Here is a 13,596-nt window from a genome sequence, read left to right as displayed (position 1 = left end):
AAACAGTAAACACACAAAAAAATCAAGAGCCAAAAGCATAATACTGGAATCCTGGCTGTGAAGAAGGAAACGAACAGGTGAAAATGGTGGGCCAGGAGCTCAAAAGCACAGCAGTTGGGGGTCAGCAGGTGTGGAGATAAGCATCCTGGCTAACTCAGGCTTTACTCAGGACATAGCACTGTGACTGATGTTCTTTTGATGATGGTGGTGAGTCATCCAGAGAAGGTTAAGAAGAGAGTGTAGTGCATTTTAAGAGGGTTTTATGCAAAGAGACTTTTAAAAAGATGTATTTTTTCATGTTAAGTATGTCTTAGTCACTTGGGAATTTACCTTAGACGATACTCACTCTCTGTGAGTATTGAATGAAGGAGATTTTACTCTAATTAGCTTTACAAGGAAGTTTTAAGGACTTATATTTCTACCTCTGTTTCAGTGTCAACAATGCTGTCAGACAGGGGAAGAGTCAGTTTGTGTCCTGTGAGCCTGAGCCAAGAGAGAATTTTAATTATCTCAGAGGAACCCAACCTGAGTAATTCCTTGACGTCACTCACTGAATTTGTCCATCTCTCAGAATGACCAGCTTGGGTCTGGGCCACTATGCTTTGCTCATTCTTTGGCAGGCACAGACCACTCTAAAAATATTCTCTAGAAGGGACTTCTGCAGGTTAGATGTTGGCAATTCTATTTCTTTGGGATTTGGGGGAAGCAACCTTCAGACAGGTGCTTGTGATGGGAAGTGGGAATCAGCCTAGTTGGAATGCCCAGTAGATTGAGTCTATGTTGCGGGCTCTATAAATCCTATATCTCCACCGATTGGCCAGTCTTCTTAATTGGCTTGGCAGAATAAAAAGCACTCAATAGATGTATGTTTCTAGTGTAACTCCAGTAGGGTAGGGGAAAACATCAAGACGTAAGGATCCTAGAAAAGGCCTTTGGGCAGTTGATTGCCTCTGTTGGTAGAGTTAGTTACAAGATGGGCTAAAAGTAGTGAAGATTGCAAGCCTTTAAAAGGAATGGTGAGTCCAAGATTTCCTTTCAAATCCTAGGCAATTAGATGACTATCCCTCTGGAGAATTAGCATAATGAACAGCAAGACTCTCAGTTTCTACCTTATGTATCAGTTTATACTTCACCCCAACCTCCATCCTGCTCCTTGTCTCCACAAGGAGATTGGTAGATCCTCTTAGGGCAAACAAGAACCTAAAAGACGACATATAGCTTCTGATGGTTTAGGGTTCCCCCAATCAAACAGCAAGGTCACTTCCCATCTGATCACTCTATATTCAGGCCCATCAATGGACAACTCTGCCTTGCATATCTTCTGATTAGCTCTTCATTGCCACCCTCTTAAGTATAAATTAGCAGCTAAGGAAAACTAGAACTGTGAGGACAGCCAATAATATGAACAGAACAAAACAAGTAACATATCTTTAATAGCCTCAGAAAGGCAGGAGAAGAGGGTGAACTCCTTGAATAAAAATAAGAATCCATAAAAAGTAATATTCACAGAATAAAGGTAAAGCTCTTAAAAATTAAAAATATGCTGAAAAGAATTAAAAATACATAAATTAAAAAATCCTCCCAGGAAGTTGAGAGAGAATGAGGGAGAAGAAATTTTTCAAAGAGACAAAGCAAGAAAGTTTTCCCTGTGAAGGACATGAAACTTCAGATTGCAAGTATTTATTCAGTATTCAGAATAAGAAATAAAAACAGTCCATGAAATTTTAGAACACTGGTGAAGGGGGAAAGAAAAGGGGGGGGCTGGACAGAGAAAATCAATAACAACAACAACAGCAAATAAAAACAAAGAAGAAAAAATCAAAATGGGTTTCTCAACAGTAACACTGGAAATAGAAGACAGAGGAGAATATGTTTAAAATTCTGAGTAAAAATGATTTCCCACCTAGAATTCTTCCCAGAAAAGCTCCCATATAATGGCAAATATGCTCCACCTAAGTGAGAGAGTGAAGCATGCATGAGGAACAAGGATAAACAAGTGATAGGCAGAAAGAAAATTAAGCAAATGGGAAGAGGGGCATCACTAATTCAAAATAAAATATATATGCAAGGAAATGTAATTAGAGTATACTATGTGGCTTGGCCAAGCATAATATGTATATGTAAACATTTTATTTAACATATTTAATAATATGTAAAGTAAACTTCAAATATCTATTCAACAACAAAAAATGATGAGGTTGCTACATTGAGAAGTTGTGATTAGGGTAGGATGTGTTCTTTTGGGGGAAGGGGTGATATACAAGGACTCTTGCCAAGTACATCACTGAAATATAAACACCAGGAGGACAAGAGTTTTATTTTCTTTGCTGTGAATTCCTAGTGCCTAAAACAATGCCTGGCACATAGAAAGTCCTCAATAAATACATGTTGAAGAAATACATTTTCCTAAGGAATATTTAAATAAATAAATACATGTTAAGTAAATAAATTTTCCTAAGACATATTTCTCCTCAGAAATTTGTAAAGAAAACAGAAAGTCAGCTAAGATAAATACAAGGAAGCTGGATGTTGTGGCAGACGCCTGTCATCCCAGCTACTTGGGACGCTGAGGCAAAAGGATCACTTGAGCCCAAAAGTTTGAGGTTGTTATGAGCTGTGATGCCAGAGCACTCAGCCCCAGGGCGACTGAGTTAGACTCTGTCTAAAAAAAGAAAAAATAAATAAATAAAATAAATACAAAGAAACTTCAAAAGCTGTAGTACATGGAATATGCTTCTAAAATTTTAAGATTACCATTTCAAAATTTAAAGTAATGGTATAAAATGTTTAAACTAAGCATCAGAATATTTAAGAGACAATTTAATAGCCAGATATTCCTAGGAAACTATTCTCCGTAAATCTTACGGTTAGCTTGGTTGTAGATGCCTTGAAACTCAGAACAGTTCCAGGGAAATCAAGATGCAATTTTCTCAATTTAGAAGGATTATTGTATTGACTTTTGCTTCCATTAGCTCTCTAATATACAAGGATTGGCTGAGGAAAACTGTCTTGTTTTGCTTTTCAAGCTGTTGGGGCTCCCAAAGAGAAGCCCTCACATTAGAATCCAAAAAGTTTGACTAGGGCGCTTATTTCTATTAAATAAGAGAGGGGCATCTTTGGATGACTGATCGCTCTTCTAGCTAATGGATGGAAATTGGGTCATCCAGAGCATGTCTGGGGAGCAGAGGGTGTGGTAGGGGTCTGGGCCCTGCCAGCAGCAGCAAGGCCATCTGTCCCAACACTTCAGAACAGTCCTAGTGACATAGACTGAGTCTTTGGAGAAAAGATAATAGCTTTTTAAAGCCTATAGCCCCAGAGGTTCGAATTCCCTCAAAGTAATATTTTTGGGCTTCTTGGGAGGGCAAACACCAGTCAGGACTCCTCTTGTGTGCTGGGGAGCCTGGGGCCGTTTGCTCTGCCTCCACCCCTCTCTCCCCAGCTAGCCCAGGGTCTTGTGGAGAGCGGTGTTGTTTGGAGCTACTACTAGGCTACCAGATCAGCCAGACCTCAGGGATGGGGCCAGGGGCTGGAGTGGCTGCGGAGGAGGCAGGGTAGACGCAGAGGTCGACGCAGGAAGCTCTTCTCAATTTTGCCTTTCCACTCTGCAGCCCCTCTTTGGGGCAAGGATGGGAAGGAGGACACAGGAGTCTCCCTTAAGATTTGCTTTGGGAGGAAGGGCGCCTAAATAAAGACCTCTTTGGTATTCCTCTTTTCATCCAAAACCCAGCCGAATAATCTAGACGCATAGTGGAGACCTTTCTATTACACAGAAAATACACTTTAGAGAGCTGTGGTTTCCCGTGTAGGATTAGGAAGGTACTGGAAGTCCTCCTGCTGTACTGCCCGTCCGCCACAGCCCTAAACCCCGCTGCGTGGAGCACAAGCTGCTTCCCGGAGAGGGAGAGACTGCACGTCGCCGGCTGGAGCAGTTCTGCGCGCCGAGTTGCAGGCCGGGTGGGAGTCGCCCGAGTCTGAGGTAGGGATTCTTTAGAGATGTCTTTTGCAGTGTCAATTGCTCAAGTGCTGGCGGTCAACTGGTCCTTGCTCCACCAGCTAGGTGCTGCCACAGAAAAATGACAGGGAGCCCCTAGACAGTAAGCACCAGGCACGCGAATCCCGTGAGCCCCTAGCTTCACCTCTAGCCCCGAACCTCTGGGTGAAGCATCCGGATCGCGCTCCAGAAGCCCAGAGGCATCGGCAGACGCATTTGGGGACACAGCCACCAAAAGGCAGCAGGGCGATCCTGAGGGCAGGGGAGCGCGCTCCCTCTCTTTCTCCCCACCGAACCTACCCCCAGTCTGCTCCAAGGCTCTTCTACCAGAGCTGGGATTTTATCCCCGAATTCGAGAGCGAGGACAATGGACAGCACCGACTCCCAGAAACCGGCTCTCCATAAGGAAAAAGGGAAGATGATGCTCTTGTATGTGAATATGTGTGCCGCTGTGAGAGTCTGGGGGACAGCGTGCACCCCAGCGTGTAGAAAACGAGTCTGTTACTGAAAGGACAAACACATGCAACTGCTTTCCAGTCTGGGCGTAGTTGGTTTGGGTTCGTGCGCGCGCGCCCTTTCGCAAGGGGCTAGTCAGCTCTGTCTGCGGGAGTCTGTGTGAACGCGAAAAGCAGAGCGTGTGCCTGGGGTCCTGGGACGTGAGTGGTGACGCGTGCACTTGCCGCAGCCGCTCCCCTCGGCGGGTGGGCCCCGGATTCCGGCGCTCTCAGTTCTTAGGCCCTTCAGGGAAGTGCGGCGGGGGGAGAGACATAGAGACCCGGGCACAGCAGTCCTGGCCAGGCCGTTTGGCAAACAGAGGCCTGAGACTAAGGGCAGCTGTGCAAACCTCCCGGGCGCAGCAGTGGAGGGTTCTGGGTTGGGATAAGGGTTGCTGGACTGGCAGTCGAGGATTTAGGGACACCAGAGGTGGTGGGCAGTGGTGCTGAGCCCTTCTTCCAAGCGATGCCAGTTTAACCTCCTCCTCAGTCCTCTCGTCATCTGCTACCCATGCCAGAGGAATGAGGAGGATGAGGGTTGGCTGCTACAGTGGCAGCAAAATAATGTTCTTTAGGGGTAGGGAGCCCAGAGCGCCAGGGCGGGAGGAGTCAGGAGACTCCTATCCTAGAGGGACTCCAGGTGGTCCAAAGCGATCAACTTTTCAAGCCTTCTCCTCCTCCTCTGCCACTCCTCCTACCTTGCCATGGGCTATTTCAGCTGAGGTCCCCTAGAACTCAGGATTATAGCTCAACTTCCCTGGTGGGCCAGGTTGCAGGTGGGGACACTGGCGTGGCTGGAGGGAGTGCAAGGAGTCAAGGAGGTGAGAGAAGCTCGAGCCCCCCATGGCAGGTGACGCCAAACTCTCCTGCACTTGCCCTCATTTTCTGGACGTCAAAGCTTCTCCACTTTCTCCCAGGCCCTCCATCTTTCCAAGCAATGACATCAATGCAAATAATAGGAGCAGACACCCTCTTCCCCAGAGAACAGGAGGGAGAAGCGCTAGCTATGACGCCATCGGAGCTCGGTCGGTCCTCTGATTGGCTAGTCCTGGCCACTTTGGATTGGTCGGGCGCGAGGAGGGGATCCCGCCTTCTGCTATCTCAGGAATAAGAGCCCCCAGCTCCGCCAGGAAGGCGCCCACCGCAGGCGTGCACTCATCTCAGGTGGACCTAGTACATCAGCCTAGGACATCAGCCTAGGACTCGCATTGCCCTGAAACTAGCGTCGCCAGGTGAGGAACTCCCCATTCCGATAATTTTCCTCTCTGATAAGTTCCTCCAGTTTGCTCTGTCTGCTTGCTTGCCTCTCTTTCGCCTCTCCACTGCCATCGTCCTACCCACGGCTGGTGGTTCTAGCCCTTTTCCTTCTGGAGAAGCGGGCGGTTAGGTTTGTCCTGGGATTTTTCTCCCAAGGAGCGTGGCAGGGCCTAGGAGGAGCCCGGAGCTCCCCCAGGTCTCAGCATCTGCGCTAGAAGCGTGGCTAGCTCTGGTAGGCGGGTCTGCGGCCCGGGCCAAGGTGCCGGTCCCGATGCAGGATCTGCTGGAGTGGAGTTTGGTCCGGGAGTGTCTTGTGCTGTGTGTGTCCTCAGGGATAACATTTGGCTCCTCCGGGATGGCAGGGCTTTCCCTGGTCCGCCTGTAGCCTGCGAGCGTCCCTAGGACATCAGCCAGGATCCGGGACAGTGCTGTTAGCTGACCACAAAAGTGCTCTCAGTACCCGCTACTAAAATGCGCTCCGGCAGGACTCCGGCTATGCGGGCGAGCCACCTGTTAATTGGTTAAAAATTTCCCCAAATTCAAGTCTGAGAGATTAGCGCTCCGTTTCGATCTAGCTTTCTTGTCTTCCCCTGACACGTAGTGGCGCCAAGTCTAGCGGAGGAGAAGGTGAGAAGACAGGTGCAATCGGAGGGTAAGTCTACATCAGGGTTTCTACGTAAATCAGGGCAAAGGGTGTGGGTTTGTGTGCTTGCTCGCGTGTGGCTTTTCCCTGGCTGGCCTTCCACGGAACAGAACCAAAATCCACCCCCCATTCCTGCAGCGAACTTGTTTCTGCTCTACCAAGTCATTCACTCACTGCAATGTAACTTTTGAGATTCATAGCAACCCTTCCCGCAAATGAGCAGAACAGAGGCTCAGGGATGTGGAGTCACCTGCCTGAGGTCGCATGGCAGTCGTGGGAGAGGCAGGTCTAGAACCTAATTAATCAGAGTGCAGTGGTAACATCATGCTCCCTTTACAGGGAGACATCATGGGCTTCCGGAAGTTCTCCCCCTTCTTGGCTCTCAGTATCTTGGTCCTGTGCCAGGCCGGCAGCCTCCAGGCGGCGCCATTCAGGTAAGACAACTTGTAGCTTGAGCGGACTGCACGCCCCACTGCCCCTGGGATCAGATGGCTCTGTGCTTAAGTCGCGCTTGACTCTTGGTGAATCACAGACCTTAGGTGAACAATGGCCTAGTGCTTTGTCCACTGGGAAACAGGCAGGGACCAGGAAGCCTGGCTGCATACCCCTGGGAGGGGGCAGACAGACACACACAGCCTGCACTGGGCTTGCTTCCCTTCGCAGGTCGGACCCGGAGAGCAGCCCAGACCTGGCTACATTCAGTGAGGAGGAAGCGCGCCTCCTTCTGGCTGCACTGGTGCAGGACTATGTGCAGATGAAGGCGAGTGAGCTGGAGCAGGAGCTGGAAACAGAGGGCTCCAGGTAAGGCTCCCCAACTTGCCCAGCTCAGGGCCTCCCCTCTCCTCCCACTCAGGAAGGCGTAGTCCAGGTAGGGGAGAAGACACTGGCCAGGGTCCAGCAAACCGTGGCTGTTCACCAGGACCTGGGTCCCAGCCATTCTTAGAAGTAAGTTGGAGAGACTGTAGTTAGAAAGCATTTTTTTTTTTTTTTTTGTAAAGACGGAGTCTCACTTTATGGCCCTCGGTAGAGTGTCGTGGCCTCACACAGCTCACAGCAACCTCCAGCTCCTGGGCTTAAGCGATTCTCTTGCCTCAGCCTCCCGAGTAGCTGGGACTACAGGCGCCCGCCACAACGCCCGGCTATTTTTTTTTTTGGTTGCAGTTCGGCCGGGGCCGGGCCTGAACCCGCCACCCTCGGTATATGGGGCCGGCGCCTTACCGACTGAGCCACAGGCGCCGCCCCTAGAAAGCATTTTAAAAACATTTATTTTTGAAAGCAATTAGGGAAGTTATGGAATCATTCCCTGTGAGAGGTGGTCTTTGAGTACTGGGGAGACTTCTCAGCACTGGATGAGTTAGGGGTGGTAAGTGTGAAGCCAGAGGATGGACCTGGAATGTTAGGAGATTTTGGAAATTTCTCCTGTATATGTTGTTTCACATCTGCAAGGAGCATGCATTTCACATGTGCAAGGTGAAGGTGCAGGCCTTATAGGGGCCAGGTAGAGCAGTGTCTGAGGTAGATCTGGATCTCTAGCATCCGTGGAGATATGCATGTTGTCACTGAGCCAGGAGGGCACCCTTCCCCAGCCTCTCCTCCCTGTGCTCCCTGAGCCTGAGCAGTGACCAGCCTGGCCCCATCACTACCTGGGCAGAGGTGTGTTTTGCACCTCCATCCACCCCAAGAACCCCTCTGCTGAGCATGGAGGACTGAACACCATGTGGAATGCCAGAAAATATCACCCTTCCCCACTCAGCCCTTCCCCGCACTGCCCTGCCCCACTGGACTCCTGAGCTCTCCTAATGGAGGATGTGTGAGCTGCCCCCTGCCTGTTCTTCTTGCTCCCACTTGAAGTGCCCTCTGCCTGGACCAATCTTCTGAGTGATTGCCCATGGAGGCAGCCCTTGGTGCATGATACTGTTTGGCCGATCTTTTCCTGAAGCCCAGATCTAAGTGGTGTAGTGATCTGAGTACCTAGGTGCTGGGTGTGTACTCACAGTGCCTGAACAACTTTTATACATTCCCTGGCATCAACTTTGGGCCTGAAATGTCTGTTGAGAGATGGGAGGGACATAGCCAGCAGCTTGCAGAGGGACTGCTATCCACAATTTGGGGTGCTCCAGGATGCCAACTGAACTCCTCTTACTCTGCCTGATTTCCTTTCCTGCTCCACTTTATGAATGTGATGCCTGTAGATTCCGCTCTGATTGTTCTAAAAGCTGGTATTGGTAGCTTTGCTTAGGACAGAAAGTTATGGGGACCCCAGAAAGGAAGGAAAGAGAACAGAACTCACAGACCAGTTTAGAGATAAGAGAGAGTGAGAGAAGCTTCTTGAGACCCTAGAGGATTTTATGACAGACCTTCCAAATTCCTGTTCCTTAATGTAGTAAAATAAGCACATCCTTCATGCCTCACCATTTGATGAAGAAATTATTTTTATAAAAGGACCTGAGCTGTGCTGTTCATTGCTCTAGTCCACATCCAGGGCTTGAGGGTGTCCAGCGCCTACACTTAGAAGTAGCCTTGGCTTCAGGATAGCTCAGTGTAGGGCTTGGAGTGTGGTGTCTGTGACCCAGTTCAAGCAGGAAGAACAGTATGGTAAGGAACAGGCAAGTACTTCTGGGAGAGGATGCTGCAAATGCTGATGTCTGAGCTTCTTTCAGGTAAGACTTTAGGAGAATTTTATTTTCCCATGGAAAGTGTTTTTCTTTCCTTTTCTTTCTTTCTCTTTTCTTTTCTTTCTTTTTTGGTGCTTGTGGCTGGGATATGGTTTCTACATACTCCTTGCGTGTGTTGGTGTGGGGCTGGGCTTTGAATGATAAGAACAGGGTTTCAGCATGTGCCCATGGATTAGAACTCTTTTTCTTGTTTGTTTGTTTATTTATTTATTTATTTATTTATTTATATTTTTGTGATGGTTTTTGGGCAAATCTCCTACCAAAGGTTGCCAGCCTATACCCTTTGACAGCTTTGATAATTGTACTTAAAAGCACTTACTGTAAAGTGGTCTGTGGAAGAGCTGCCATTCTCTTTATGAAGGTCCCACGGGGCATGCTCCTGCTAACATCCGCCCCCCCTCCAGTCTCTCACTCACAGGTCTTCTCTTCTTTCTCCATCCTGTCAATCAGCATCACTGCCCAGAAGAGAGCCTGCAACACTGCCACCTGCGTGACTCATCGGCTGGCAGGCTTGCTGAGCAGATCAGGGGGTATGGTAAAGAGCGACTTTGTGCCCACCAACGTGGGTTCCCAAGCTTTTGGCAGGCGCCGCAGGGACATTCAAGCCTGAGCAGCTAAATGCCTCCAAGAAGAAGGTAACTGCTCTTGTTGTATGGGATGGGAGTGGTAGGGATTTGGAGGTTAAGGTCTACATTTAAAAACTCACTGGCCCTGGTAGGTTCTTCAGGCCCCTTCTCTCCAACTTCGTTCTTCCTCTCGAGGGAGTGGGTTCCTTTTAGAACTGACCATGAAATCAGAATGTTAGGACAGGCTTGAGATATGCAATGTTATTTTTCTGAGAAGAGAAATGGAAAAAAAAAAAAGAAAGCTTGCTAAATCCAGAAAGGGAGGGGCCTGCAATCTTTAAGCAAGGCCAGTCCTCCTTAATGAGAAAGAACTCCACCCTTGAGCACACATTCAGACCAGACAGCCATAATCGTAACCTATTACCAATGTCAGTAGCTAACGCAGAATTATTGTAATCTTCATTTGCCTCATAAGCCTGCCTACGTCTTGTATCCATAATTCATAAATGCTGTTTAAAGAAGCACTCCTGTAAATTACTGTTCTTTTCAGTAATAATCGTGATGATTCACTTCGTGTCCTTCTTGTACTTCTTTTCCCTTTCTTCCTTTTCTTCTCATCCCTTCTCCCCTTCCTCCTCCTTCCTTTTCCTTGTTTTCCTCTTCCTCTTCTTTCTCTCTTGTTTTCTCATCTCAGGTTCCCCATGAAGCTGCACTCACCACTTACATTAATTTCTGTTGACGACAACTTGGTGAGAACAGCCCTTGGAAGATACATGTTCGCATCCTAATAGATACTGAAAAAAAGCACTTTTGTCACTTGAAAGGAATGAAACTGAATGCAAAATAAGCTAATTCCATATTTATTGTGCATCATTTTTATATTTAATTCTATGTCCAGTAAATGTGATGGCATTTCTCATGGGCTGTATCATTGACTGTATCAAGCAAATTGATTCTTTGAGAGCCATCCTGTTGATCACGGCAGCTCTGCCAAACCTTAGGGGGACATGAAATCACTGCCTCTTGTGGCCTCTGGGGACACATGGTAATGGTGATGCTGTGCCTTGTTGTCTGAGAACATGATTGTATAATTTGTTTAAGAAAATGTCAATATTGTGCCATTTGTGAACTTCATCAAGATTAAAAGCCTATTTTGGATACATTTGTTTCAAGATCTTGGTGATTCATTTCAACTTGTTTTCCTGTGTACTACCACTACTAATAAAAAATATTTTTTGAGGGCTGACTATGGGTCACATGGTATTTTAAGATAGTGCTTTATGCCTGTGAATTCATTTAATCTTCATGACAAAACCATGAGCTAGATGCCATTATTCTACTTCACAGGTGAGGAAGCAGAGGCAGGGAGACGTGAAGTCCATAGCCATGCAGGTGGACGCAGGCCATGCAGGTATTGTGGTTTCTAGAGTATAGAAGTGAAAACTCTGGACTATGTGCTTTCAACAGTGTTTGCTTGGATCACTGAGCCTCCATTCTTTGGCCTAGCTGCCTGATTATGATAGATTCTCAGATTTTGGAGATACGTGGAAAATTTTAAACATACAAACAACCCAGTATTTATAAAATATGATGATTTTTTGTACCCATTCCTTGTTTTCAAGAATGATGAGTGGTTAATGTTGTTACATCTATGTATGGTCTATTCCTCAGCCCCTAGTGGATTACATCAATATATCCATAAATATTTCACTGTGTATTTCTTTCTTTCCTTCCCTTTTTTTTTTTTTTGAGACAGTCTCACTCTGTCACCTTGAGTAGAGTGCCTTGGTGTCATAGCTCACAGCAACCTCAGACTCTTGGGCTCAAGAGATACTCTTGCCTCAGCTTCCCAAATAGTTGGGACTACAGGTGTGCACCACCACACCTGGCTGGTTTTTCTATTTTTGGTAGAGATGAGGTCTTGCTCTTGCTCAGTCTGGTCTTCAACTCCTGAGCTCAAGCAATCCACCTGTGCTAGGATTACAGGCGTGAGCCTCTGCCCTGGGCCTTTCCACTGTGCTTTTCTAAATGGGAAGGACTCATTAAACACAACCACATCCCATTTAACAACTAAAATAAATTAACAATAATTTCTTAATACTTTAATATAACACATCCAGTCATGATTCAAATTCCCCAGTTATTATTCATGTATATATATGATCATACATATGTATATATATGTAAAATTAGGGCTCAGAGTGGGGCTTCACATTTGCTGTGGTTTGGATATGTTTTGTTTGGCCCTGCCAAGCTTCCTGTTGAAATCTGATCCCAAATGTTGGAGGAGGGGCCTGGTGGGAGTCGTTGGGGTCATCCTGGCAGATCACTCATAAATGACTGGGTGTCGTTAACAGAGTACTGAGTTCTTGCTGTATTAGTTCCTGAGAGAGCTGCTTGTTAAAAAAAAAGCTGGCACCTCCCTTCCCCCCCCCCGTGATGTTTGCACACACCAGCTCCCCTATCCTTCTGTCATGAGTGGAAGCCACCTGAGGCCCTCACCAGAATCAGACACTGGCACGATGCTTCCTGTCCAACCTGCCGAACTGTGAGCCAAATAAACCTCTTCTCTTTATAACTCACCCAGTCTCAGGTATTTTCTTAATTGCTTCTTGTTGATAGGTTTTAAATCTTTTCCAACCTAGAGGTGTCTCCTCCATCTTTTTAACTGCTTTGCAGTTTATTTGTTGGAGAGACTGGATTATTTTTCCAGTAATGTTTTTCACATTGTGCATCTCTGTGGTGAGGTTTAACATGTGTGTCCTGTGAATTGTGGGTCAGACCTAGAGTGAGTCATGGAAAGAGAAGAAGGAGATGAGGCTGGAGAGTCGATGGGGAACACAGATCACACGGACTTTGTAGGGCACAGGAAACACTTTGGCTTTCTATCAGTAAAATTCTGGTCTGGAAAACAACCCACATCAGTAATTTTAACAGAAAGAATGGACAATAAGGAATTGACTAAGTAGGTATTTGAGTAAAGGGAAAAAGAGAATAAGAGATAGCACGGCATTCGAAACTGTAGGATGCAGGCTGGCATCACGGGGCTAGGGAGAAACAAAGGGAGGAGGTGGGGCAATTAGAATCTAGAAACTCAGAGAAGGATTCTCAGACCACTGAGAAGGGAAGTCAGCAGATGCCAGTATGTCTGAGAGAATGCAATAAAACCGTTCTAAGAGTATGGAAGACAAAAACTGGGAACAACTTCATTGCCAAAGTACAGCAACTTGTAGGTGATGTTGACAGAAACAGAAATCAAAATCGGAAAGAGCTGGCTCCTTCTTCCTTATGCCTCGTTTCTTTTTAGGCTTCCCAGTTGGCAGAGCCTAAAGTGAGTCCAGCTGGCAGAGGAAAATGTCATTTGGAGATTATCAGCCCCAGTATTTCATTTTAAACATGTCATTTTAACTTTACAGATAGAAAAGTTCATTCTTTTTGGTGTACATTTCTGTAAGTTTTGACAAATATGTTGGGTCATGTAATCACTACCACAAAAAAGACATAACACAGTTCCATCACACCCCCAAATTCCTCTATACTTCCCTTTTTCAGTCAATCACTCCCTCAGTCTTTAACATCCGATAATGACTGTTTTGTTCTCCATATCTATGGTTCTGTCTTTTTCAGAATGTCAGAGGTCCATAGTTTTAAGTCTGGCTGCTTTTACTCAGCATAGGCATTTGAGATATTGATTCACGTTGTTGCATGTATCAATGAAGTGTTTTTTTTTATTACTGAGTAGTATTACATTGTAGTAATGTACCACAGTCAATTTATCAATTTATCTATTGAGGAACACGTGTTTTTTACACTTTTTGGCATTTATAATAGAAATTCTGTGAACATTCATGAATAGATTTTTGTGTGAAGATGAGTGGAGTGGGCTGAATGGGGTCCCCCCGAAAGATATGTCCATGTCCTTTGCTGATGTAATTAAGAATCTTCAAATGAAATAATCCTTGGGTTGGTC

At 46.4% G+C, this 13,596-nt stretch overlaps 1 protein-coding gene across 4 annotated transcripts; it reads left to right on the top strand.

Annotated features, from left to right (window-relative positions):
- Positions 1-5,639: 5,639 nt before the first annotated feature.
- CALCB (calcitonin related polypeptide beta) lies at positions 5,640-10,795 on the top strand. 4 transcript variants are annotated; one of them, XM_053561902.1, is made up of 6 exons: positions 5,688-5,717; positions 6,344-6,394; positions 6,725-6,819; positions 7,049-7,186; positions 9,511-9,695; positions 10,321-10,795. In XM_053561902.1, the coding sequence occupies exons 3-5, from the start codon at positions 6,734-6,736 to the stop codon at positions 9,668-9,670; spliced, it is 384 nt and encodes a 127-aa protein (XP_053417877.1). In that variant the 5' UTR covers positions 5,688-5,717; positions 6,344-6,394; positions 6,725-6,733; the 3' UTR covers positions 9,671-9,695; positions 10,321-10,795. The 4 variants fall into 4 exon arrangements, with proteins under 4 accessions (XP_053417875.1, XP_053417877.1, XP_053417876.1 ...); XM_053561900.1 differs by lacking the exon at positions 6,344-6,394 and having other exon boundaries at positions 5,640-5,717; XM_053561901.1 differs by lacking the exon at positions 5,688-5,717 and having other exon boundaries at positions 6,174-6,394.
- The last annotated feature ends 2,801 nt before the right edge of the window (positions 10,796-13,596 follow it).

Source organism: Nycticebus coucang, chromosome 14 (genome assembly GCF_027406575.1).
Source record: "Nycticebus coucang isolate mNycCou1 chromosome 14, mNycCou1.pri, whole genome shotgun sequence".
Classification (NCBI taxonomy): domain Eukaryota; kingdom Metazoa; phylum Chordata; class Mammalia; order Primates; family Lorisidae; genus Nycticebus; species Nycticebus coucang.
This window is presented reverse-complemented; position numbering and strand designations above follow the sequence as displayed.

Coding starts and splice junctions, on each gene's coding strand:
- CALCB (XM_053561900.1), top strand. CDS start 6,734: ATGGGCTTCCGGAAGTTCTCCCCCTTCTTGGCTCTCAGTATCTTGGTC. Junction 6,820..7,048: donor CTCCAGGCGGCGCCATTCAG/GTAAGACAACTT, acceptor TTCCCTTCGCAG/GTCGGACCCGGAGAGCAGCC. Junction 7,187..9,510: donor CTGGAAACAGAGGGCTCCAG/GTAAGGCTCCCC, acceptor CCTGTCAATCAG/CATCACTGCCCAGAAGAGAG.